This window comes from Suricata suricatta, chromosome 13 (assembly GCF_006229205.1).
Source record: "Suricata suricatta isolate VVHF042 chromosome 13, meerkat_22Aug2017_6uvM2_HiC, whole genome shotgun sequence".
NCBI classification, from domain to species: domain Eukaryota; kingdom Metazoa; phylum Chordata; class Mammalia; order Carnivora; family Herpestidae; genus Suricata; species Suricata suricatta.
Genome location: NC_043712.1, coordinates 21,268,640 through 21,296,181, shown reverse-complemented (window position 1 = coordinate 21,296,181; position 27,542 = coordinate 21,268,640). Strand labels below are relative to the sequence as shown.

At 43.4% G+C, this 27,542-nt stretch overlaps 1 protein-coding gene across 4 annotated transcripts; it reads right to left on the bottom strand.

The window, feature by feature from the left end:
* Positions 1-842: 842 nt before the first annotated feature.
* PTGR1 (prostaglandin reductase 1) lies at positions 843-27,542 on the bottom strand. Of its 4 annotated transcripts, none has more exons than XM_029920078.1 (10): positions 27,093-27,542; positions 24,380-24,495; positions 22,923-22,968; positions 20,976-21,032; positions 16,617-16,784; positions 12,627-12,744; positions 11,755-11,910; positions 8,849-8,957; positions 5,045-5,163; positions 843-1,109 (listed from the first exon to the last, which is right to left on the bottom strand). In XM_029920078.1, the coding sequence occupies exons 2-10, from the start codon at positions 24,483-24,485 to the stop codon at positions 999-1,001; spliced, it is 990 nt and encodes a 329-aa protein (XP_029775938.1). In that variant the 5' UTR covers positions 24,486-24,495; positions 27,093-27,542; the 3' UTR covers positions 843-998. The 4 variants fall into 4 exon arrangements, with proteins under 4 accessions (XP_029775938.1, XP_029775937.1, XP_029775939.1 ...); XM_029920077.1 differs by lacking the exon at positions 27,093-27,542 and adding an exon at positions 26,511-26,679; XM_029920079.1 differs by lacking the exon at positions 27,093-27,542 and adding an exon at positions 26,177-26,445.

Sequence of the window (27,542 nt, the reverse complement as noted above, 5' to 3'; positions counted from 1 at the left end):
CTCTCTCTCTCTCACACACACACACACACACACACACACACACACACACACACTCCTCCATTTTTTCACATCCATTTTTCACTCTGGTCTGATTTAACGCTTACCCTATTTGGAGGCAGAAGTGACATCTTCATAATTCCGAATCTCCCTATCCAAAAGCATGGTGCCTCTCCAAATGTGTAAGTCTTTTGTGTTCCTCAGTAATGCTTTAAAGCTTTAAAGTGTTCGTGGGTGGGCACCTGGCTGGTTCAGTCAATAGAGCTTCTGACTCCTGATCTCAGGGTCATGAGTTCAAGTCCATGTTGGGTGTAGAAAGTATATTAAAAAAAAAAAAACAAAAGCTTGAAAGTGTTCTTCATATAAATCCCAAACATTTTTGTAGGCTTATATCCCAATGTGCTATCTTTCTGTAGCTGTTGGGAATGATAAATGCCTTCCTTGGCCTGCCATATTATTAGACTCAGCTGCAGAGAACCAGTGCGGGCTGCCCTGAGATCCCCATACGTGAGCAGTGATGGTTTCTTCTCGTGTAATCATAAGCAATAAAGGTGGCAATCTTGTGACTTCAAATTCACTGATTTCTGCAGGGAGATAACTAACACTTACTGGGTACCTAACACAGACCAGGCATTAGGCTGACATTTTCAATAAATTTATAATATGTATATAAATCAGATGTTACTATCCTCACTTTACAGATCAGGAAAAAAAATCAGAACTCCAAAGTCACAGAGGCAGTAAACTTTAGGCCTCCAGCCATTATTTTCTCCCATAACCCAGTAGGAGCTGTAGGAAGCCGTGTCGTGATTGGCTGTTGTTCACCATGAAATTTTCACTCTCTGTTGCTAATTACATACCACTTGAATGTGTTTTATTAGATAGATCAAACTCATTACAATTTCTTAGATATTGAAGGTAGTATATATTTTTACTAAATGGTTAAAAAGACATGTAGTAATCATCCAAATGAGTTCTAAATTCCATGTGTCTTTTTTTTTTCATGCTTTCACTATTGTTTTCCCCAAATTTTCACCTTTCAGCATTCCCATAAATGCGGCTGGCATGTTTTCAAACCCTTCAGTGATGAACTCATGATACTGGATTTTACCCTGTATCAAAACAACAATAAATATAACAAATTAATTTCATATTCTGAATGATATGCTTTTCTCATCATAGCAACAAATTTATCAGGAACATCATTATCTTGGGCATCTAAGAGGAAGGCCCAGTCCGCCGTGAACGTGTAGTCAACCTGGGGGCATGCGCCACAGAGTACACAATGATTTGGTAACAGGCGTTAGGTCGCACTATAACAATAGGAGAAATGTCGCAGGAAGTGATTAAGCAATTTCTAAGTAAATCATACGGAAAAGTTTAATAATGTAATGATCTCAGAAGAGGTGGAAGAAGATGGGAAAGGGGCCCCTTCCAGAGTTTAGCTGCTTTAGTCCTTCCAGTAGCTTCATGACGCAGCAGCATCACCTTCCTCTGACCTCCGAAGCGGCAGGGCCTGTTCCGGAATTGTAAATACCACGGCAGTCTAATAATCCATCCTCCCTTCAAGCCCAGATTCTTTCAATATGTGTTGAACATTCACTTAGGAATATGGGAGGGAAGGGTTCATTTAGTGAGGGTTTTTCATTTCTCTGCTACAAGGCAGTCTACTCAGCGGAACTAATTTACATTTTCAAGGTTTTTATAAGGGGTCTTCCTGGAGACTGGAGTGACCTGATACCGCTTATTTTCCTAATGTATTCCAGTGAGGGCTTAGCACCCTTCATGGATTTATGGAGAGATGATTTGCTTGGGGTCACTCAACTAATTAATATGTAGAGAGGCTGGGATTTGAAGAACCCTTGATGAGAAAGCCCAGCTCTTTCCTGTTCTTAAAGGAGGCAGAGAACCTGTGAAGGAGCAAACGCTATAATCATAAGTTTACAAGTTAAAAGTAGAGGATGAATACTAATCTATAGGTGATAATAATATGGCAAATTAAGGTGCAGAATTCAAGGCCTATGGAAATCCTTTGTACTATCTTTGTAATTTTTCTATAAATCTAAAACTACTGTAAAAGAAAAGTATATTTTCAAGTAGAGAAGATGAGAAAAAAAAGGGAGTAGATGAGAGAGAAACTGGGCCAATTCACTAGTGACTGAAAACAGGACTGTAATGAGGTCCGCTCTGTTAGGAGGCGGCACTAGGAAGCCAGCACAGTGGTTTCTTGTGGTCAGCTGCCATCATGGGACAGCGAGATCAGGTTTCACCAACAGGGACAAAGAGGCTCCACACTGGGAACCCGAAAATCATTCAGCTCTTCCCGGCTCCCTGGAAAGAGCCCAGCTCTGCACTCCAAGCGTTGGGCTGGGAAAAATACCAAGCTCCAGTGGCTGCCAGAGGAGCAATCTATTTCTTTGAATTGGGAAATGATGATAAAGCCAAGAGTTTAGAAGTGTGATACCACTCTTCCCCTCTAACTAAAATAATGCCCCTTTGGTTATTCAGGGTTCTGCCGACTAAAACTCCAAATTGTGGAAGGTGGGAAAGTATCACAACACAGGACAAGACTGGCTTCCTCCTGTGGATCGCAAGCCACAGCTATAGGAAGATGCCAATCTAGGACCTGGAAGAGACACAGCCCCAAACAGACGCCCCTCCAACATTTATCCAACAATGTTTATCTCATGTTTACACTGATTCAGACACTATTCGAGGTGGTGGGACTATGTCAGAAAATAAAATGCATGAACGTGGCTGCCTTCATGGAGGTTACATTCTTATGGGAGGGCGATGGGCAATGAATATAATTATAGTAATCATGTTAAAAGATGATGCTTGCTGTGAGTAAAAGACAAGGAGGCTCAAGAATGGAGGGGGACTGCAATTTAAGTTTTTGGTTTTTTTTGAGACACAGAGAGAGACAGTGCGAGCAGGGGAGGGTCAGAGAGAGAGGGAGACACAGAATCTGAAACAGGTTCCAGGCTCTGAGCTAGCTGTCAGCACAGAGCCTGACGCAGGGCTCGAACCCACGAACTGTGAGATCATGACCTGAGCCAAAGCCGGATGCTTAACCGACTGAGCCGCCCAGGCGCCCCATGGGACTGCAATTTAAAATAGGGGCATTCTGGGGCACCTGGGTGGCTTAGTTGGTTAAGTGTCCGACTTTGGATCAGGTCATGATCTCATGGTTTGTGAGTTTGAGCTCTGCATCCAGCTCTGTGCTGATACTGCAGAGCCTGGGGCCTGCTTCAGATTCTGTGTCTCCCTCTCTAACCCCTTCCCTGCTTGCACTCTGTCTCTTACTCTTATTAATGCTTAATAAATAAATATTTTAAAAATAATAAAAAAATAAAATAGGGCCATTTTAAAAGTTGTTTGATTCAGAGGGTAATTTTTAGCAATGACTTGAAGGAGATGAGTGAGTTAAGGAAGCAGTTACAGAGGGACAGAGGGAAGTGGGGAGGGATGGCAAAGTAAGCAAGGGGTGAACACTGAGAAAAAAAATTAGAGAGGCAGTGGAGACCAGATCATGTACAGCCTTGTAGGTTTTATTCTAAGTGAAATGGGGAGCTTTGCAGAGTTTTGAGCATAAGAATGACATGGTCTGATTTATGCTTTAAAAGATCACACTGGCAGCTGTGTTGGGAATTGTCTGTTGGGGCACAAAGTTGGGAGGCCAGACAGAGGCTACTGCAACATCCAGGCTAGACAAGATGGCGGCCTGGACCAGGGTGGTAGCAGTGGAGGTGGGAGAGCTGGAAAGATTCTGTGTATATTTTGAAGGCTGAGCCACCAGAATTTCCCAACATATTAAATGTGGATATGAGAGGGGCGCCTGGGTGGCTCAGTCGGTTGAGCGTCTGACTTCAGCTCAGGTCATGAGCTCATGGTTTGTGGGTTCCAGCCCCGCGTCAGGCTCTGTGCTACCAGCTCAGAGCCTGGAGCCTGCTTCGGATTCTGGGTCTCCCTCTCTCTCTACCCCTCCCCTGCTCACACTGTCTCTCTCTAAAAATAAAATAAAAAACATAAAAAAATTAAATGTAGATATGAGAGAAAGAAAGGAATCAAAGATGGTTTCAAGGTTTTTGGATTAAGCAACTAGGGGGTGGTGGTGGCGGGGGATAGAATTGCCATCACTGAAATGGTGAGGTCTGTATATGGAATGGATTTGGCAGAAAAGATCAGGACATATTTAGTTTTTGACGTGTTGAGTCGAAGATGTGTATTACACATCTAAGAGCAGCTGTTGAGTTGCCCAGGGCCCAGGGGAGAGATCCAGGCTGGAGACAGACATTCCGGAGCTGTCAGCATACCAACGATATTTAAAGCCCAGAGCCCGGATTAGGTAAGTAAGGGATAGGTAGGCTGTGGGCAGAGAAGAAAAGAAGCCCAGTGACCGTATCTTTGGACACTCTATTATTAATCTGGAGAGAGAAAAAGAAACTACCAGAGGACAACAAATCTAGAAGGAAAATCAAGAGCCAAGAGAAGGGAAGGGAGGGAAGTTTACCAAGGACAGTGTGATCATCTCTGTCAAACACCCCCAGAGCCAAGTGATGCTAAGAACTGACCACTGCAGTTCACAACCTGAGGCCAACATCAACTCTGACAAAAGCAATTATGGTGGAAAGGCAAGAGTGTAAACGCCTGAGACACGGGTTTAAGAGAGAACGGAGAGGAGCCGCAGACACTGAGTGTTACCACTTCCTGGGGCGCCTGGGTGGCTCCGCTAGTTAAGTGTCCAACTTGGGCTCACGTCATGATCTCGTGGTTCCTGAGTTCTAGTCCTTCATCAGGCTCTGTGCTGATAATGTGGAGCCTGGAGCCTGCTTAGGATTCTGGGTCTCCCTCTGTCTCTGCCCCTCCCCTGTTCACACTCTGTCTCTCTCTCAAAAAATTTAAAAAAAGACCCACTTCCTGGTATTTTGTTCTAGAAGGGGGGGCAGTGAGATGGACCTGTATTTGCAGTGGAAACGAAGCCTATTGTGTCAGAAGGGAATGGGATCCAGTGTACAGGTGGGGGAGCGGCTCTGGAGCCCCTTACCTCTAGGACCCACTTCAGCAAGTCTTTCAGAGCCTTCTGGCGGACATCTCCTTGCCAGCGGGTGACGAGGAACCCTTCCATGCGGAGTTGCTGGTAGATAACAGTCTCTGGGGGTGGGCCTGTGAAAGAGGAAGACAAATTTAGGTGACAGGGCCCAGGGAGGTGGCCGTGGTGAAAACACAAGCAGTGCAAGTCCCATCACTGTTCTCCTAGATTTCTGCACTCTCTTCTGATCCATGGAGCTGTCCTCTGTGGTAGGTGGAATAGTGGTCCCTCAAGATGGCCATATCTTAACCCCCCGGACCTGTGCATGTGCTTCCTTACACGGCAACAGGGACTTGGCAGGCATGATGACATTAAGAGCCTTTAGATGAGGAGATTATTCTGTATTATACAGCTGGGCCCAATATGATCACAGGGTCCTGGTAAGGGATGCAGAAAAGTCAGAGTGAGCAAAAAATATCTGATGATGGAAGCTCAGATCGAAGTGCAAGAGAGAGAAAGACAGACATTGGAAGATTCTGTGCTGCTGTCTTGGAAGATGGAGGCAGGGGCCATGGGCCACAGAGTGCAGGCAGCATCTGGAGGCTGGAAAAGGCAAGGAAACAGACTCTCCTCTTGAGCCTTCAGAAAGAATTCAGCCCTGCTGACCCATGTTAGACTTTTGATCTCTAGAATTATAAGGCAATAGATCTGTGTTGTTTTAAGCCACTCATTTTGTGATAATTTGTTACAGCAGCAATAGGAGACTAACACACTTGGAATCCTTGCATAGGCCAGGCAGCCAGGGATGTTCAGCCTGCACGCGCCAGAAGCAAGCTCCCTGAAACTCCCAATCAGTCCTCTGGAACAGAAGGAGGTCCTGAAGATAATGTGGAAATGTTCCTGTGCTAATCAAGCATAAATACCTGATATTCCCGATACTTAGAATGTTCTTTTTTCTTTTTTTAATTTTTTTTAATGTTTTATTTATTTTTGATACAGAGAGAGACAGAGCATTGAGGGGGAGGAGCAGGAGAGAAGGAGACACAGAACTGGATGGAAGTAGGCTCCAGGCTCTGAGCTAGCGGTCAGCACAGAGCCCGATGCAGGGCTTGAACCCACGAACGTGAGATCTGACCTGAGCCGAAGTCGGAAGCTTAACCGACTGAGCCACCCAGGCACCCCCTTAGAATGTTCTTTTGCGGAATCATGTGGAAGGCTTGTGCAAAGAGATTGCTGGCCCCTCCCCCAATTTCTGATTGTAGATATGGAATGGGTCCCAGGAATCTATATTTCTAACAAGTTCTCAGGAGATGGTGAAGCTGTTGGTCTTGGGCCCACATTTTGAGAACCACCAGCCTAGAGAAGGCAACAGGCTACCCTGTGGCCTATCAAGAAGGCAGTACTCAGGGCACCTGGGTGGCTCAGTTGGTTGGGCACCCGACTTCAGTTAAGGTCATGATTTCACAGTACATGGGTTTGAGCCCTACATCAGACTCTGTGCTGACAGCCTGGAGCCTGCTTTGGATTCTGTGTCTCCCTCTCTCTCTGCCTCTCCCTTACTCACACTCTGTGTCTCTTTCTCTCTCAAAAATAAATATTTTAAAAAATTAAAAAAAAAAAGGTAGTACTCTTCTATGTGAGAGAGAAAGGTTGTGTTGGTTGCCTGTATTTTCCCAAGGATCCCGAGTGACCAGAAACAGAGGGAATGAGCATAGTCTTAAAAGTTCCAGGAAGTCAGGTGAACATGCCTGGGAAACCTCAGCACCAGAAGAGCCGAGGTGACTGGCAGAATTTATTTGCGGCATCCTCGATGACTGGCATCGCTCAAGCTGAAAGTCCCCACTCCCTACTCTGGAGAACGTCACATTAGCAGTCAGAAGAATAGGGCCTTGTCCTGAACTAAAAGAAAGTGGTGCAAGAGGAGTCAGATGTGAGAGGGACACAGACAGCTGCATGGCCGAAGGCCAGGACGCTCTTGCAGGAAGGGTGCTTCCTCAGGACATGCACACCAACCATATTTCTCTTTAGGTTTAGAACTGGAATCCTCATTTCCTCATCTTGGAAGAGGATGAAATGTCATTTCTGGGCTTATCCACCCTGACGGGAATATGGGTTCTTTATTGGGAGCTATAAGAATGTGGCATTTGAATGTGGTATGAAAGCCGGGGCAAATAATTACCTCTGCGCTATCTTGACCGTGAAATATGTTAGAATTTCTGGAGCGCAGAGGCAGGGCAGGATGTCATCTAAAATGAATAGACATGGACAGCTGATGTCTCAGAGACCTATCTGAGCAGCTCAACTTTCCAAACTCTAATTGCTAAAAGGACGAGATCAAGTTACTGGACCCAAAATATTTGGCTGTACCTTATTGGATTATGGTCAAGAAAATGCATCCTGGCACTCTGCTCAATGGGCAGGCAGAAGATTTCCCAGGATTCTAGCTTAGCTTCAGTTAGAAAAACCGAGGGGGGAAAGTCTGTAGCAATAAGACTGCCAAGTGCACCTGGAGTCTTCTTGGAGACGGGAGTATCTGACCCTTCCCAGCCCACGAAGGAGTGTGCAAGCTGTCCTTCGTCATCCCTTCCACTCTCGCTCGCCTGTCTCAGGGCAGTTGTGGGGTTGTCAACTAGCAGGGCTGCAGGGTTTCATTCCCATGAGTGAAGCCCAGCATAGAATGAATACCCGATTTATTTATGGCTATCATCCTAGATCCTGACGAAAATCTCCAAGATTCCTTTTTGCTCTTTTTTTCCTCCTTTTTTGGGGGCCACAGGTCAATGTGTAATCTCATCAATGTGTTGTAGTAGAAAAGGACTCTCTGTACAAGGAGTGCAGAAGACCTGTCTTTGAGTCTCTTGCTAATAGGATATAAAGAGCCTGTGCCCTCCCCATTCACAAAACAAGAGGCCTGTGCAACGTCTCTCAGAGAATTAGGACTTAACAAATAGAGTTCTCTAGCTGATACTGCTTTTGGACCTCTGGGTGGAGATGGCAGGAGGGAGTTTCAGCAGAGAAGAGTGGAGAAGTGGGGAGATGGAGGCACGAAAGAAACAAAACAAGGACAATCCAGGAACGGAGGGGAAATGCATGCTCCTTTCCCTTTCCATGGAAACTGTCAGTCTGGGGGAGCCCGTGTCTGCAGCTCTAGGAGGCCCTGCCCACTACTGTCAGAAGGAAAGGGCGCCTGGTGTTTCCTTCCCCACATCAGGTCATCCCCTCCCATCCCCATCCCTCCAGCAATGTCCTGAATATCCTAACCAACTCTAGTACTGCACCAGCAAGACCAAGGTGTTCTGTCTCTAAATCAAATCATGGCTGTCTTTTCACAACTTTGCCCCAAACGATAGGTCAACAATTAAAACTTTTGACAATTATCAACATTTCTTCCATATTTTCAGATTCTGTTATTTCTCTATATCAAAATCTAATATAAGCTATTTAGCACAAACATATTTTTAGTTTAATAAACACTACTTCATCAAGAATATCAGAAAGTTTGGGCACCTGGGTGGCTTAACCAGTTAAGTGTCCGACTTCAGCTCAGGTTATGATCTCGTGGTTTGTTACTTTGAGCCCCACGTTGGGCTCTGTGCTGACCGGGAGCCTGCTTTGAATTCTGTTCCCTCTCTCTCTGTCCCTCCCCTACTTGCACCCTGTCTTTCTCTCTCTCAAAAATAAATAAACATTTAAAATTTAAGAAAAGAATATCAGGAGTTGTTTTAATATTTTGATAGTCACTGGCCTATATAGCATATCTGTGAATTTTCTTCTTGCTCAGTCTTTCTACATCTGTGGTCGTGTGCATGAACTCATTACCTGGGGGAAGTGGGCGAGTAGCATTATAGACAGCGATGGCCCCACACATAGCAATCCTTCCAAATTTCTTCATCTGGGGGATAACAATGTTTGAAAACTCTCCACCTACCTAAACAGGATGAAAAAAACCAAACATTAACAACCCACTGAGTAATCTAAATACTAGAAGATTCAGGAGAATCATTAAGTCACAATTATCATTTCATAACATTTGTCTTAGAACTAAAAAATCAGACTGAATTAGCACAACAGTGCAGAAAATTGCAGTTGGAAAGGGACAGGAGAGGCTGGACATTTCTGTTTCACTGTAGGAACATACCATATATAACTTATACATTTTACTTTATTATATTTTGGAGTTCTCTGACCATTTCAATAATCTCTTTGCCCTTATCTAAAAGCGTGGAAAAAATAGTCAAAAGCCACATCAAGAACAAAGTTGGAAGACTCACATTTGACAATTTCAAAACTTATTACAAAACTGTATCAATCAAGACAGCATGGGAGCAGAAATATAGGATCAATAGAGCTAAGCTGTGAGTCCAGAAATAAACTCTTAACTTTATGGTCAATTGATTTTTGACAAGAGTCCCAACACAATGAAATAGGGGAAAGAACAGTCTTTTCAATAAATGGTACATAATGACTGGATACAGTAAAGAATGAAATTGGGCCCCTCCTTACACAATACACAAAAATTAACTTAAAATATATCATGGGCCTAAATGTATAAGCTAAAGCCATGAAGCTCGTAGAAGAAAACATAGGAGTAACTCTTTGTGACCTTGGTAAGACAAAGCCTTCTTAGACATGACATCAAAAGCCCAAACAACAAAAGTAGAAATAAATCAGCCTTCATCAAAATTGAAAGCATTTGTGGGGTCCCTGGGTGGCTTAGTCAGTTAAGTGCCTGACTTTGGTTCAGGTCATGATCTCGTGGTCTGTGAGTTTGAGCCCCACATCAGGTTCTGTACTGACAGCTCAGCGTCTGGAGCCTGCTTTGGATTCTGTGTCTCTCTCTCTTTCTGCCCCTCCCCTGCTCACACACACTCTCTCTCTCTCACAAATAAACATACATTTAAAAATTAAAAAAAATTTAAAACTTTTATGTTTCAAAGGACACCATCGAGAAAGTGAAAGGGAAAAAAAGAGAAGGTGAAAGACAACTCACAGAATAGGAGAACATTATTGTAAACCATATTCAGTCCATCCTCATTATTGGTATATTCTGTAGTTAAGAAACTACTTGCTAACATTTATTTATGACAACCCTCAAATCAACACTCACAGAGCTTTCCTGCTCATTTGCTGACATGCCTGGAGCAGTGAAAGATACACAAAGTTCCCAGCTAAAGTAAAAAAACGCCAAGTTTCTCTCTCCATTTTTCACCTCTCCCAGACATTACCAGGGGAGGAAGGCAGAAGGGGGCAGTACAGAGTAGTTCAAAAACTCCAGCTCTGGGGCTGGTGGGATGGGGTCTGATTCCCAGCTCTGGGGCTGGTGGGATGGGGTCTGATTCCCAGCTCTGGGAGGATCAGTCTGTGGGGCAGCCTCTGGCAAACTTCTTAACACTTCTGAACCTCCCTTCCTCTTTTAAAAAATGAAGAAAAGAGAAGCTGTAGGAAGAGCGGTTTTTAGGATTTAAGATTGTAATGGAGGTAAAATGTGCGCATGTATGTACGTACTTGCTCTAGAAGCAGTGCTCATTGTTTGTGGGAGAAAATACTACCAGGAATACTGAGAATTGACTATATTTCTGAGGGTATTCTCAGGACTCTTATAAAGAACTCTTTCTTAAAACTCAACAAATTGAAAAATGGGCAAAATATTTGAGTAGACATTTCTCCAAAGAAGATATATTAATGGCTAATAAACACATGAAAAGATGCCCAATACCATTAGCAATTAGGGAAATGCAAATCAAAACCACAGTGAAATACGACTTCAAACCAACTAGTCTAGCCATAATCAAAGTGATAGGTAGTAAGTGCTGGTGAGGATGTAGGGGAATTACATACTCGCCCTCATACACTGCTGGTGGGTATGTAAAATAGTGGAGCCATTTTGCAAAATAGGTTGTCAGTTCCTCAAAATGTTAAATATGGAGTTATCACATGACTTAACAATTCTACTTATAAGCATATACCCAAGATCATGAATATTCACAGCAGCATTATATGTAATAGTCAAAAAGTGAAAATTACTTAGATGCTCATCACTCGATGGATGGATAAATAAAATGTGGTATATCCATATAATGGAATATTATTCGGCCATAAAAAAGGATGAAGTACTGATACATACTACAACATGGATGAACCTTGAAAACACGCTAATGTATGGTGTAAAAAGCCAGTCATAAAAGCCACTTTGGGGGGGAAACGGGGAGTAACTACTAATGAGTACAGCATTTCTTTCTGGGATAATGAAAATGTCCTAAAATTGATTGTGGTGATGATTGTACAATTTTGTGAATATACTAAAAACCACTGAATTCAACACTTCAAAATGGGTGAATTATATCTCAATAATGCTCTTTTTTAAAGGCATATATACTTTATATATTTGAAATTTTATTACTGTTTATTTTAGTTTTGAGACAGAGAGAGAGAGAGAGAGAGAGAGAGAGAGAGAGACAGAGCATGAGTGGGGGAGGGGCAGAGAGACACACACAGACACAGAATCCGAAGCAGGATCCAGGCTCTGAGCTGTCAGCACAGAGCCTGACACGGGGCTCACACTCGTCAACTTCAAGATCATGACCTGAGCTGAAGTCAGACGCTCAACCACCTGAGCCTCCCAGGCGCCCCTGTACTTCATAGATTTTAGGTGGAAACTCTAGAAGGCTATTCCCTTGTATAGTACTTTGTTAGTAAACAAGATATTAAGTCCATGTTGTGCTTACATTATCAAAATAACAATCGTAACCATCAGGAGAGGCTTTTTTCAAAGTTTCTTCCAAAGACTCTACTGTTTTGTAGTTAAAGGCAACATCAAATCCAATCTTTTTAAGGTAGGCAACCTTTTCATCAGACCCTGCTGCTCCAACAACTTTGCAGCCCTAAATGGGGAGAAAAAAATGGAAACCATTTATGAGCCAAAACTATGGACTGACTCACCCTCCCAGCCTTAGGATGGTCAGGTTCCCCAAGAACACCCTCTTCCGTGCTGAACCACATACATGAAGATACCATGATGGGCCAATAGGCCCATAGGTGGAATTAGTCCCTGAATCAGCCTACAATCCAACTGTAACTTCAGTTTGTGTCTGACCAACCAACAGATTCCGGTCTATGTTTATGTGGTTTGCAGGTTATTTCAACTTCAACTTGCTGGCTTGACAACCTATTCATTTGACTCTCGATTCTTTATTTTGGGGCTTCTCTTGCAGTGACTTGCATCCTATCTTTTGGTACAGTGGCTCTTTAGACTATAATTTGGGCTCAGCTCTGGAACTATGAGCCCTCTTGTCACTCCTCCTGGTGACGGCCCCCTTATTCTTTGATTTGGGCTCAAGCATTGGACTAAACAGAACCTGTCTAATCATAGAATCATAGAGGAACTGGAGAGTATTCTGAAAAGCATTCACGAGGAGACTAGAGACTGTCTTGGTACATGGAGAGTAGCTCTTCAGAAATCTCTCTTATTCCAAATTATCTTCGGACCCACTAAACGAAACCCCCTGAGACCAGAGAAGGTCTGGTTTGTTCACTGTTGAATTCGAAGTGCACACAGTGGGTACTGAGTAAATGTTTGGTAATGGAGGAAGACACTTACCTTGAGCTTAGCTATCTGACCCACAGCAGAGCCCACTGCTCCTGCTGCTGCATTAACCATCACTGTTTCTCCACCCTTCGCACCACAGATGTCAAGTAGGCCAAAGTAGGCTGTTAGCCTGAGGGAAGAAAATTAAAGATATGTGGATCGACTTGTGGCTTCCTCTTATGAGTTGTTCAGATATATCCTGAAGGCCTTCTCAAAAGCCTAGTGCCATGGATCCAATAAAAGACAGGAAATATAGGAACTGAACATTACCAGCACCACCTTCCTTGCTCCTAGATAGGAACAGATATAATGGGAACTAGAGAAGAAATGGAGAGTTGGTTGGAAAGGGACTACACCCTGTCTATTCCTAGGCCAAGTCTCAGGAGCAAAAAACGATCCCAGGACTCCGGGTGTCCTAGAATAGAGAGCTTGTGCCTCATTCCTATGTGGTCCTGGGGAGATGGTGAAACTCATGGGGGAAGTCTCCCGGTCATCGTGGTGCCATAGCCACAGAATAGAGAAGAGGATCTGAGACAGAAACAGCTTGAGTTTTCCGTGGCTCCTAAGTGGTATGGAAGAGCTTCTGAGATCCCCCACCTCCTCCTAAGTGAGATGTTGAAGTTAGCTTGCAGAGAAAGAATTGAGGTGTCTACAAAGATGCAGCTCAGACAGTACTGGCAAGAACCCAGTGAAGAAACCACCGGTTCAGGGGGCCAGCTTGGAAAGGGGATGTCACTGAGGACTCAGTGGGAAAAGTTACACTTTGAAGCAAGAGACCAGCATAAACCTAAGACAGGTCAAGATCAAGAAGTTATTGGGGCACCTGGGTGGCTCAGTTGGCTAAACGTCCAACTTCTGCTCAGGTTATGATCTCACAGTTCATGAGTTTGAGCCCCACTTAGGCTCTTTGCTGTCAGCACAGAGCCCACTTCAAATCTTCTGTCTCCCTCTCTCTCTCTGCCCCTCCCTTGCTCTCACTCAGTCTCTCTCTCTCTCTCAAAAATAAATAAACATTTCTAAAAATTAAAAAAAAAATCAAGAAGTTGCTGTTTTCCCCCAACTGATACAGAATCTGTGTTAGCCCTGGAAGCTTTGCATCAATCCTGGGGAGAAGAAAAAAGGAAATTCTGGATTTTGAACCTGAGCAATGTGAGAAATCACTAAATTAAACCGAGGCTCTGTTTTACTACACAAGCAAAGATGCAGGATTGAGACAGAGAGGAAGTACAGCAATAGAAAAATTTTAAATTCTATTTTTGTGCCCCTGAGTCTGAGCCAAAGAAATCTATATCCACTATGGTGATTGCTAAGCCACTTGCAAAATTTCAGACAAATTCATGCAAAGTTGTTTCTATAAGAAGCAGAAACTACACGTTAGTCTTTGACAATATCTGGGGGCCCATTAGAGTTGGACATCAAAGGCAAGACAGTTTATCTATACCTTTCTGAGGACCCAAAATATAATATCCCAGTAATGTTCAAAAGATGGATGTAGCACCACACCTGCCTCAGAATCACTTGGAGTTTTATTAAAAATTTAGATTCCCAGGTCCCACCTCAGACCCACTGATTCAGAAATACTGGGACATGAACATCTGAATTTTTTCAGACTAGGTGATTCTTATGAATTTAAGCAACAGAGAACCACCACCTTAATGAATGCTGAAACCCGAGCACGCGGGGCGAGCTAGCATAACCCCAAAAGAGAAGCAGAAGGTGCATTTTCTGATTATATCATTCCACCCATGACAATCGTTATCCCCCAACCCCGATCACCCTTCTAGGAATTCTAAAATCACCTCTCAATTAGACATACTGCCCTAGGAGACACAAGGCCTCTCTCAAATGTCATCTCCTCTTATAAGAAAATGGAGAAGCCAACGGTAAAGAAATCTGAGAGGAAAAATTATAGGCACACTTGGGACTAAGGGGGGACTTAACATAATGTAACAGTCTGGAGAGCAAGACACATGAGCTCCTCCAGCCTAACTGAGAGAACAGAGGTCCAGTGAAGGAAGTAATGCAAACTGGGGGAATGTTAAATCTCTGGAGCCTGGACAGCTGAAAGGCACCCTAGGTCCCAGTGTTCAACTTCTTTTTTAATAATGTTTATTTATTTTGAGAGAGAGAGGGAGTGAGGGGTGGGGGAGAGTGGGGAAGGGCCAGAGAGAGAGGGCGAGAATCCGAGGCAGGCTCCACACTGTCAGCACAGAGCCCCACAGGCTCATGAATTGTGAGATCATGACCTGAGCCAAAACCAAGAGTTGGATGCTCAACCCATTAAGCCACCCAGGCGCCCCAGTTCAACTTCTTTTATGGTCTACAGCAGAAATTCCAGCAATCTTGAAGGGCTAACCCATCCCACTGGTGAGTAGTCCAGAATGGCAGGAACTGCTCAAAGAATGGGCAGTGTGTCACTAGAAGAAGTCAGAAACAGGGGCTAACTCCTCCCCCCTCCTCAATCAGTGAGAACCAATGGTATGAAGTTGATTGCTTATGGAGTAAAAATGCACACCTTGGGGGCTTGGAACAGGGTGAATGAGAAGTACATGCAAATGAGTAAGTTATCCTGTGTTTTAGGATTCAAATCTCCTAATATTTTACAGATTACTTTCTCCCCAGCTAAGTCATGGGAGACTTGCTCCAAGGTTTCCTCATGTCTGCCTTCACCCCTGCATTCCTATACCTGGCTCACAACTGAGAGAGAAAGAAGGACAGGTGAGATAACAAGAGGGGAGAAGCCCTCCCTGGCAGAGGGTATGGAGCAGGCAGGCAGGACCCGGAGGTGCTATAATTCTACCTAGTGCTTATTTGAAAGTAAGAAGGGGGCACCCAGGGGGCGTCAGTTAAGCGTCTGGCTCTTGATCTCAGCTCAGGTCATGATCTCATGGTTTGTGAGGCCAAGTCCTGCATCAGGATTCTCTCTCTCCCTCTCTGTCTGCCCCTCCTCTGCTCATGTTCTCTCTCTCTCAAAGAAAAAAACAAAAAAACTTTAAAAGAAGACTTAAAAAAAAAGAAAGCAAAAAGGTATTTATTAAGCACCCTCTAATTTCACAACATTGTCTCTTAGCCATGGCAATTCTAAGAAGTTCATATCTGAGTGCAATATGAACTTGGGATGTGTGGGACTGGTTTTTGCTAGAGGCTGATCATTTGGGGTATATATATCCATTTCATTCTTTAGAAGTCCTTCAAAGTATGAAAAAGAAAGAGGGAGGGAGGAAGAAAGGAATAAAGGAATAAAGGAAGGAAGGAAGGGAGGAAGGAAGGAAGGAAGGAAGGAAAGAAAAGATCATACAACTTAGAGAAAGAAAGGAAATACATGAATTCCAGACTAAAAATGTTTTGGGGGATTCCAAAAGAAATATATTTGACCTTGCTTCCCCAGGCCATAAAAGGAAATTTGGGGTCCAAAGTACAAGTGAGATACGATGAACTGACCAGGAGTCTTCCTGAGGGACAAGGCCAAGGGATTCCTGTGTAGCTCCAGTCTGTGTCAGCCGATTGACTGTGCAACCATACCTGTGACTCATCTCATTTAAACCTTGGATCCCTTTATACCCCAGGAAATTCAGACGTGCATAAGGAAAGGTGAGGAATGAGAGACAGTACTGAAAAGCCAAGGTAGACTGAATCCTTTTCCTCTTTTTAAACTCTGAAATGGAGGCAGAGACCCTGAAGCCAAGACCCTTCCAGGAGCAAAAGGAGCCAGTTCCTTTGTGTCCCCATTTGCCAGCTGCTAGAAGGGGATCATGCCCCGTGCCACTTCTCACTATTGCTCTCTGGATCTGAGGGACTGGCTGGACTTTTCCCTTTCTTTCCTTCAGTCCAAGGCCACCTCTAAATCATATTCTTCCCTTCTTAGTCCCACCATCTACTCTAATCAGCTCCTGAGCCTAGAATGTCTTGGGTCCCTTCTGGTTGACCACATTCTGGACAAACTATTTTGGAAAACCATAATGTCAGATATCCAGACAAATGAAATATACCCACGAAACTCACCCTGTCATCCCAACGATTCCCAGAGCCAAAGATACTGGTAATGTGTCTGGCCACTCTGCAGGCAGTTTTTCCAGATCTTTCCCATCAGAAATGGAGTGAGTTGTCCAGCCTGAAGAAGCCACTACCAGAGTTCCTGTTGGGAAGGCTGAGTTTTTGCTTTCCACAACTCTGAAAGATAAAGCACAGTAAGATGTGGGAAACTTCTTCTCTTTCAAGGGAGTTGGGATGCTGCATGGTTAGTGTTCCTAAAAGGGCACTGAAATTAATATTCCATAATTGAATACCCCACCACATCTCTCCATCTTATTCCTAGCCATTGGTTTCTCCTCTTCCTTGAGAAAAAAATATATAGGCCATTAGAGAGGAAGTCTCTAAATTGGTTCAACATCTGTCTCTCTCCTCACCCACTTTTCTCTAAGCAAGAGGTAGGCATCCTCTGGTTCAAGGTGCCCTGGATATCAGCCTCTTCTGTTCTTCAAGGGCCACCCTCCATTCCCTCCATCCCCTAACCCCTTCTGTCTCCTGAATATTTAACATTGTCCTCTCCACTGCCCCCTTTCCCTTTTACATCCCAACTTCTTCACTGCCCAATCACTTGATAACCCAATGCAATGTGGTTTCCACCCCCGTTACTCCACTAAGGTCACAATTTCTGATTGCAAAATCTAGCAGACACTCTTCACTCATTAGCTGATTTCACCTTTCTACTGTATTCAACACTCTGGGCTACCCAAACTCCTCCTCATTGGTTTCTACAAGACTGCTTTCAGAATACTTTTTGCCTCTCCCTCCAAGCTGTCTCATTTGCTGATTTTTATTCTTCCATCTTCTCCCACTGTTACCATTTTTTACTGTCTTTCCCTTGATCATAAAGTTATGTAACACATTTATTTTAGAAAAGTTGTAATATACGATACAAAAAATTAGTTCTAATTCCATAATACAAAGATAACTTGCTAATATTTTGGGGTGTGTTATGGCAATCAATGATATATTTTAAAAGGTGTATTATAAGAATGCAAACTGGTATAGCCACTGTGGACAACAGAATGGAATTTCAAAATATTAAAAATAGAATTACCATATGATTCAGTAATACTACTAGGTACTTACCCAAAGAATATGAAGACACTAATTGAAAAAGATATGTGCACCTCTATGTTTACTGCTGTACTGTTTACAACAGCCAAACTATGGAAGCAATCCAAGTGTCCTTCTATAGAGGAATGGAAAAAGATACACACACACACACACACACACACACACACAGGAATATTACTCAGCCATAAAAAGAATGAAATCTTGCCATTTGCAACAACATGGACAGATCTATAGGGAATAACGTAAGTGAAATAATAAGTTAGACAAATACCATATGATTTCACTCATGTGTGGCATTTAAGCAACAAAGCAAATGAACAAAGAAAAAAAGAGACAAATAAAAATAATAGATTCTTAAATATAGAAAACAAACTGATGGTACCAGGAGGGAGGGGGGTGGGGAATGGGTAAAACAGGTGAAGGGGAGTAAAAGTACACTTATTGGGGCGACTGGGTAGCTCAGTCAGTTAAGCATCTGACTCACTTTGGGCTCAGATCATGATCTCCTGATTCATGGGATCAAGCCCCATATCAGGCTCTGTACTAATACTGCAGGGCCTGCTTAGGATTCTCTCTCTTCCTCTCCCTGCCCTCCCCTGCTTGCTCTCTCACAATAAAGAAAAAAAAATTTTTAATGTTCATTTTTGAGAGAGAGAGAGAGACAGAGCACAAGCAGGGGAGGGGCAGAGAGAGAGAGAGGGAGACACAGAATCCAAAGCACACTCCGGGCTCCAAGCTGTCAGCACAAAGTCTGACATGGGGCTTGAACCCGCGACCTGTGGGATGATGACCTGAACCAAAGTCAGGCACCCAACCAACTGAGTCATCCAGGCGCCCTGAAATAAATAAACTAAAAAAAAAAATTTTTTTTAATGAGTATACTATTTGGGATGAGCAATGAGTAATGTATAAAATTGTTGAATCACTATATTGTAACTAATATAACACTGTACATTAATTATACTGGAATTTAAAAAGAAAATAAGTGAATTTTATGAGACTGATGAGCTGCCTATTGCGCTAAGGAGGCAGGTAAAAATAAGTGAATTTTTAAAAATGTTTATTATATATATTTACATAACCAAAATCACCTTATATTTTGCAGCCCATTTTTTCTCTCTCTACATTAGCATATATGATGTATATTTTTTCTCATGTTCGTAAGAATCCTTTAAAAACTGAAATGAATTTCAGGACGCCCTTCTGGCTCAGTCAGCAGAGTGAGCAACTCTTGACCTTGGAGGTAGGAGTTGGAACACCACACTGGGTGTAAAGATTACTTAATAATAAAATTAAAAAAAAAAACTGAAATGAATTTATTATACCAGTACTAGACATTTAGGTTATTTCCAGTATTTTATAAATTATACTTCAATCAATATTTGTAAATATGAATTTATTATTTCCTTAGGCAATATTTCTATAAATGAAGCTACTAGGTCAGAGACTACTAATGCATTGGTTAACTCGTGTTGCATATTGCCAAATTCTTTTCCAGAAGGTTAGGCTAACTTTTCTTCCACCTTTGGTGTATAAGTATATCATAACATTTCCATCCCTGAGTATTGTCTTAAAGAAAAACAAACAACTTTTGCCAATTCAGCAAACACAAATATGTGTTGTTCATATCTTTGATTATCAGCAGGAAATGTATATGACTTATATGGAGAAAACTGTTAATGGGCCACAACACAAAGATAGATAAATGGAGAGATATAGTTTGTGCCTGGAGAGAAATGTACTAAAAATAACAAGTTTCCTCTAAATGAATCTGTAAAGTCATTGAAATCCCAAAAATCCAAATACAATTTCAGTAAATGATGTTCTAACTGGCTAGTCATTTGGACATAAATACTTCACCGCTTATTCCAAAATAAAAATTAAATACCTGAAGATTTAATTGTAAAAAATTAGCATGTAAATTACCAAAAGAGGGGAGCCTGGGTGGCTCAGTTGGTTAGGTGTCCAACTTTGGCTCAGGTTATGATCTCATGGTTCATGGGTTCGAGCCTGGAGTTGGGCTCTCTGCTATCAGCCAGCACCCAGCCCATTTAAATAAAATAAAATAAAATAATAAAATAAAATAAAATACCAGAAGAAAATATAAATAAATATTTTAGTCATTTTGGAGGGGAGGATGCCTTTCTAATGATGAAATGAAACCAAAAAGCCACAATTACAAATATTAATAATTTAATCACATAAAAATTTAAATTATGATTGACACAGGGGAAAGATAAAATTAAACAAAGACCCAAATATTTAACACTCATAATAACATATAAAAAGCTTGTACAAATTACTAATAAAAAATAAAAAGACCTAAAGGAGGAAAGGAAAGGACATAAACATAATTTACAGAAGAAAACATCACTAATAATGAAAGAAATGGAAGTTAAACTAAGCATGAAGTATCAACGTGAATTCATCTCAGATTTCCAAAACTGATGGTAAGCAATGGCATTTGGTATGAGGGAGAAAAGTTCTCTAATACTATTGGTGGGAGTAGATATTCATATAGTATTTTTGAAGAGGAATTTGCCATTAAATCCTCAAATTAAAAATGTGCATCTCCTTTGACCTAGAATTTATACCTCTGAGAATTTAATGTGAAGCAATATTTATCCAAGTAGGCAAAGAATACACAGACATACACATAAAGATGTAGATACTCCCTGCAAAACTATTTGTAATAGAAAAAATTGGCAACAGTTGTTATCAGGAATAGATTAGTTAAATGACAGATAACAGTGGAAAAATTTGTAGCCATTCAAAGGTAGGAGGTATATTTATATACTATCAACAAAAGACATCCATAACATATTAAATAAGAAAAAGAAATTTGCTGAAGGGCATATAACACTGCTGGTTAAGAAAATCTATACATATTGGTTTGTGTACTGAACAACTTTGAAATAAGAATACACTAACAATAGTCATCTCTAAGGCTCAGGCAATGAGGGAACTTTCAGTTTCCAAGATATAAAATTTTGATTTATTGGAATTTTTACAATAGTCATAAACGGACAAATGCAATTTTTTAAAATTAAAAGCAAGACTAGCAAAGTGAAATTGCAATGATGACAATCTCACAGGCTTCTCTCCCCCTCAGGAAAGGCTCAAGATATCCCAAGTTGCTTCCAAGGTCAGTGAGTGAACCACACGGGCTGAAGAAGCTATAGGCGCCATGGACAGAGACAGGGCCCCCAGGAGGTTAAGAGAGACCTATTTGTCAAGCACTGGGACAAACAGAAATACCTGGCCACTTGCTGCCCCATCATCATATCACCCTCCTTCAATCTTTTGGCTGCCACTCTGGGGAAAAAACAAAAACAAAAATTCTTAAATATAAGAGCATTGAGGGAAAACCATCTTGAGTTTCAGGTCAAAGGAAAAGCAGTGGGGGAAAGTGTGTGCTGATCCATGAAGGAAATATAACTGGGTGAAATGCAGAAGGAGAGCTGTTAGAGGTAGTTCTGCTCTGTGACCCCAAAGAAGCATTCTGATAGTATTTTTCTGGGAAATGAACATGAGAATCTTACCATCATGTTCCACTGGGGAAGAGTTTCTACCAATGACTTAAAACATAACAAAGACACCACTGGGTCCTTGTTACTCAGATCACAAGCCATGATATTGTGCTTTAGAATTAGAATTAATATATTCTGTCTACATCCTGTTTCTAGCACAGAACTCCTAAAACTCCTGGGATTTCCTAATTGATGAGACTGATAAAGGTATCTTTTGTTATGTTAATGAAGTGATTATTTGAAAGCACCTAAGGATGGGAGCTGGTTGCCAGAACCAACCGTGTGATTAGAGGGTAACTTTCATTTCCCTTCCCCAGATTTCAGGAAGTGGAGAGGGACTAGAAGTCGAATCAGTGGCCAACGGTCAATGACTTAATCAATCATGCCTATGTAATGAGCCTTCATAAACCAGGTTCAGAGAGCTTCTGGGCTGGTGAACACAAGGAGATCTGGGGAGAGTGGTGCCCTTGGAGAGGGCATGGATGCTTCTTGCCCCTCCCCACATACTTTGCCCTATATATCTCTTCCACGTGACTGTCCTTGAGTTATATATCCTTTTATAATGAACCAGTAATCTAGTGAGTAAACTAGTTTTGTGAGTTCTATGAGCCACCTAGCAAATTAATTGAACCCAAGGAAAGGGTCATTGGAAATGTCTAAGTACAGATAACAATGTGGACTTGAGACTGGCATCTAAGGTGTGTGGGGGCAGTCTTGTAGGGCTGACTCCTTCACATGTGGGTCCTCGCACATGTGATACTGTAGATACTGTCAGAACTGCCTTGAATTGTAGAACACCCAGGGGTTATCAGAGAATTGTATTATGGGGAGGAGACCTAAAAATTAGAATCATTATTGCAGAATCATCCTAGCCACACAAAAAGGAATGCTAGTTAACATTTTGAAACATTTTTTACATTAGATTTGAATCTCTACTGATCAGCTCTGAAAACAATCATTGTAAAGAATGATGACTATATTAATTACCGAGGCAAAAACCACTAAGAAGTTAGTGCCCCATAAAGGCCTTTTATTCCCTCCCCTCCCTATATTATGTCCTGAGTATACATGTTTGATTAAGTTATACGAATACAAGTAAATGGAAAGCAAGGAAAACTTATCTTAGTCTTAGCATCTACCTCTATCCAAATTAGGTGCCAGTAATGAAATGGGCAAATGGAATTTGTCTTAATTTTTTGGGAAGCAATTCTGATGAGCAATGAGAGGCAAAGTGTGCACATCAAGATAGGAGATGAGGGTAAAATAAAGAGGCCAGGGTAATTCCTTGGCAAACTTCTCACACCTTTGATGCTCATCCATGAATCTTATCACTGATATTATACTGGGACAATGGAGAACTGAAAATCAGTTAGATATTTGAAAAGATGGACTATTTCAGGGGCACCCGGGAGGCTTAGTCAGTTAAGTATCTGACTTCAGGTCAGATCATGATCTCATGATTCGTGAATTGGAGCCCGCATCAGGCTCTGGGCTGATAGCTTGGAGGCTGGAGCCTGCTGCAGATTCTACGTCTCCCTCTCTCTCTGCCCCTCCCCTGCCCACATTCTATCTCTCTCTCAAAAATAAACATTAAAAACTTTTTTTAAAAATAAAATAAAATAAAAGATGGACTACTTCAAACAGAATACATGAATTTTTAGGAGGAAAATAATACCTCATGTAAGGATCCACAGTGAGGAACAAAGCCTCCAGCAGGACCTCTACGAAACAAAGCATTCCATAGACAATTAGATACTCAATACCTGATGCCTTCCTTGACGTTGGCACTCTAAATAAACACAGACCATCGTTCTGCTTCCAGTTGCCCTTCCCTCCGTACTTTCTATGGAAGAGACACGAGGGGCGGTCACATCCGGTCCAGCCCAGGTGGTCGTCATCATCATCATCATCATGTTATTTACTCAACCCTCACTCCATGCTTTACATGAATTATTTTATGATATTCTCAACTATTCCTATTTCCATTTTATTTAGGCTTAGGTTAAGGAACTTGCTCAGGGCCACATCCGTAATCCCTATGTTACGGCGCTCACGTAAGGTTTCACCAACAGACCCCGTCCAGATTAAAGAATCTGTATGTTGTTGCAGTGACCCTCATGTACACATTCTCTGGAATTTTGAATCTGAGTCCTGGTTACCCCAACTTAGATGGGACTGAACTTTGCCATGCTATTTGATTACATGCCCTTTCCCCAAAACCTGCTTACCTACCTGTAAACACCCTTTATTGTTTGCTCTACAAAGCTAACCTCCAAACACGTTATGGCGTGTGCTATTTCCCTCCCCTAGATTTCCGTAGGTTTGCCTTGTTCTTCCTCTTCCCCCAAGGGGATGGAAGACTCCTCAATGAAGGAAGAGACTTTTCCCCTCCTGTCTGTGTACAGCTCTGCATATAGCTGCTAGGCATTGCTTTCCCCTCTTGCTCACCCCATCATCAGGCTTGCCAGCACAGACAGGAAATCCTCCCTAGAGTCTGGTCAGAGTCATGAGCAATGTATCTAAGCTTGAGTTTCAATTAGGAAGGAAACCAGAGGGATCCTCCAACATGACATGAAGGCTTCACACAAGAAAATCTTGAAAAAAATCTCTGTGGCAGATTGCAAAATTGTCACAAATGCCTCCCATCTCTTTATGTGGGGACTCCTTGCCACTCCTCCCATCAAGAAGTCTATTTTTCAATCCTTGAATCTGGACTTGGCTAAGGTGTGATTTGCTTTGCATATTAGCAAACATGATATAAGCAGAGGCATGAAAGTACATGTACTTTGGAGCCTGCCAACTCCTACTGTTCTAGATCAACAAGTGCACTGTGAAAAGAAAGAGCTCAAACCAGCCTATCAGAAAGGCCACATACAGGAGAACTGAGGCACACACCTCGGCAGAAAACTTGCTAACCACCAGACACATGGGAGAGGCGGGGGCCCATCCTAGTTTAAGCATTTAGCGCAGATGAGACCTGCAGAGTTACCACCAAATTAACCCAGCCCAAACTGCTAACCCACAGAACTGAACGAATAGTGATTGTTGTTTGACATCACTAAATTTTGAGGCACTTCTGTTATGCATCAAGGGCTGACTGACAGTCTCTCCATCACAAATCTTATGGCTTACCTCCATTGTTTAAGGGTGGGAGTTCAACTGTCTTCAACTCAAAGTTACCATGAGTGGGGCTGCCTTCAAAGTGCTTCTTCAGGATCCAGCTCTTAGCATGAACCATCCTGAAGTTCCTGGGACACAGTAAAGATGTAGTCAGCAACCACAAAGTGCCTGGATTATTAAGACTTCCTAGCCATTGAACTGAGGCCAGACAGGTCTACCCAACCTCTACTTCTCTTCATTTAACACCAACCACATTTATTAAATATTTACTACATTTCTTTTGCTGTGCCAAGCACGTCACATGCATTATCTCATTTTATCCTCATAAATTCCCTGATAGGCACTGCCAGTAAAAATGAGGAAACTAAGGTTTCCTCAGAAATCTCAAAGGCAAGGGAAAATGTAAACTAACACAGAAATTCTTCCCAGCTACTGCTAGGGTTTCACCAGGACACGTGACAGCCACCTCATGTGCCAATATTCTGTGTCTCACCTCACATAAAGTGAATCCCGAGAAAGAGTGTCAAACACAAAGAACCGAAGGGAGGAACAGGCACATCTTTCAGACGGAGCAACATTCTAAGGCAAACAGTCTCATCCTGCTGAACACCACGGCATGGCGCTGCTGCTCTGCTCAGTGGTGAGTTTACTTTGGCACCAAAAGGGAAATCCAGGGTTTAAACTCTCCTCCACAGGAAACCAAGAGAGTTGATCCAGCAGCTCAGCTGCCCTGAGCTTTGGGATCGGGACATTTTGCTTGGACCAATCTACCCCGCATCACGTGAGAGTCTTTTCTTCTTCACGTGTGTACGTCCAGCTGACAGGCCTGTCCCCCAGCGGTGTAAGCAGAAAGAGTTAGGGGTCGCAGGACATGGAAAGCTGAGACAAAACTTTCCAGACACAGAAGTCTTTTTGAGACCTCAGCTATTCTTGTGATCTAAGCCCTCCTGACACTACTTAACCAAGCACACCTCCTGCAGAAGTTTCTAGGAGGTGTTAGAATTACAAAGGAATGCAAAAACCTCAAAAGTTAAGGATTTTATGGAAACAAGTCATCTTTACTGAGCCAGTAAATAGCCCAACCTTATCAGAGATGAAAAATCAATGGCAACACTCCCAGCGCTGTTTCAAATGCAAAGACTGATCTCAAGGACATGGTGGAGCTGTTCTTTGCTAGACTGGAATCCCTCTGAGCGCTCAAATTCTGGACTAATTGGAGCCAGAGAACTGATGATGCCCTTGCTGACCCTCAAGACTTCAACTGACTTGGACCTGGACGGCCGTCGACTTAGGATGACTTTTGCCCCAATTCATAATGAACTTGCCTTTGCAGAGCCCCTTCATGAATATGCATACACCCTTAGCTTAAAACCTCCTCACTTTTCCTGTTCAGGGAGACACTACGTTGAAAAATATCCCTGGTGTTCTCCTGTACTCTTGCAAATAAAAATCCTTCCTTTTCCTATTCTTTGGCTTGGTTGTGGCTTTCGACTGAACACCCACCAAGAGGCGACAGCAGTTTAGGGTAACAGCAGGGCCCTGGACACTTCTGCATTGCCAGGGGAGCGTTCCCGGCGGGCGGATCCGTAGCCCTACTCTTCTACTGGTCTCTTTTCCCCAAACTGCAGCTAAGAGTGAATTCTGAACTCGCTGCCAATCCTGAAGCCCCCCGGAAAGAGAGAGGCCACAGCGGCCGCAGAGTTCACCAGAGTCCCGCCCACCAGAGGGAGGTGTCCGGGTGCAGCGCTCGTGGGCGCGCTCGCTTCCGGCTCCCACCTCGTCGGCCTGCACACACCCGTGCCCACTAACCGAATTCCGACCCCTATCTTTCTTCTTCCGCATTTGTCCCCGTTTCGCTGTTCCGCAAGTTACTTGGCCAGCCGTCGCCCGGGTTAAGCAGCTATGCTGCGCACCCGGAATGCAGACAGGCCGTGCCGTTCCCTCCAGCCGGTCTCTGATTTCTCCAAGAAACTTGTTGGGACCAGGAAGCACCGATCTTGACTTCTGGCTTTCTAGTTTCCTCTTAGTGCAAAGCTCAGAAGTTATGCGGCGAGAAGAGAGGGAGCGCAACGCGCAAACCTCCACAATAGGGAATTCTAGAAAATCAGCAGGAAAAAATGGTGGGGCGGGGATGCCTACTTACGAGAGTCCGCGGATTCTACTAGCTAAGCACCGAAGGCGTTCGGGTTGTGCGGCGGAGCGCCCACCGCCGGATTTAAGGCGGGTCCCGGGAGCGGGTGTGGCTTCCCGCAGGGGCGGAGCCGCTCCTGCAAGAGTAGTGGAGCCCAGGCCGCAGAGGGCCTCCGGAAGGAGGGAAAGTCAGCGGTCACCGCAGAGAGAGAGAGAGAGAGAGAGAGAGAGAGAGAGAGAGAGAGAGAGAGTGTGTGTGTGTGTGTTTGTGTGAAAGTCAGTGGTCCCCGCAGTGTGTGAGAAAGTCAGCGGTCCCCGCAGTGTGTGTGTGTGTGTGTGTGGTGTGTGTGTGTGTGTAAGTCAGCGGTCCCCGCAGTGTGTGTGTGTGTGTGTGTGTGTGGTGTGTGTGTGTGTGTAAGTCAGCGGTCCCCGCAGTGTGTGTGTGTGTGTGTGTGGTGTGTGTGTGTGTAAGTCAGCGGTCCCCGCAGTGTGTGTGTGTAAGTGTAAGTCAGCAGTCCCCGCAGTGTATGTGTGTGTGTGTGTAGGGCGTGCTTAATAAAGGCCTCTATCGGAGCCCTGCCCACGTGAACTGTACCTGCACCAGCGTTCTAACTGGCAAGCCTTGGCCTCCACGGTTCAGGAAGGAAAGACCCCAAACGCAGGGTCCTCCAGCGGCCGCAGCCCAGGTCTTGCCCAGTGCAGCTTCCGATCCGATCTGCAGGGTCCTTCAGAACTCAGCTTGCCTGGCGTCCACACCTGCACCTCGTGCCCAGTCCAAGTCTCCCTAATGAACACAGACTTTACCTTTCCCAAGTCTGTGCAGGGGTGCCAACGTCTGTGAGCTGTGGTCAGATTGCCCCAGGCAGGAGTGAGCGCTCTTCACTGAGGCGTCCCTCCGAATCAGAACATGCAGCCCTTGACAGGGCCTTTCTGGGACTCGGGGAGGAGCGGTAGTCTAAGGGACGATGGGGTGTGCCCAAAGCGGAAGTGCTGCTTCGGGCTATCCTGATTCAAAGCTCACGTGTCTCCCTTTTGCTTGGGATGC

What these genes read in the sequence shown, in the direction of transcription:
- PTGR1 (XM_029920078.1), bottom strand. Translation starts at nt 24,485, where the DNA reads ATGGTTCATGCTAAGAGCTGGATCCTGAAGAAGCACTTTGAAGGCAGC. An exon ending in GGAATCGTTGGGATGACAGG is followed by an intron (nt 12,745 to 16,616) that starts GTGAGTTTCGTG and finishes TTCTTCCCTCAG; the next exon opens with GCTAACAGCCTACTTTGGCC. An exon ending in ACGATTGTTATTTTGATAAT is followed by an intron (nt 8,958 to 11,754) that starts GTAAGCACAACA and finishes CATCCTGTTTAG; the next exon opens with GTAGGTGGAGAGTTTTCAAA.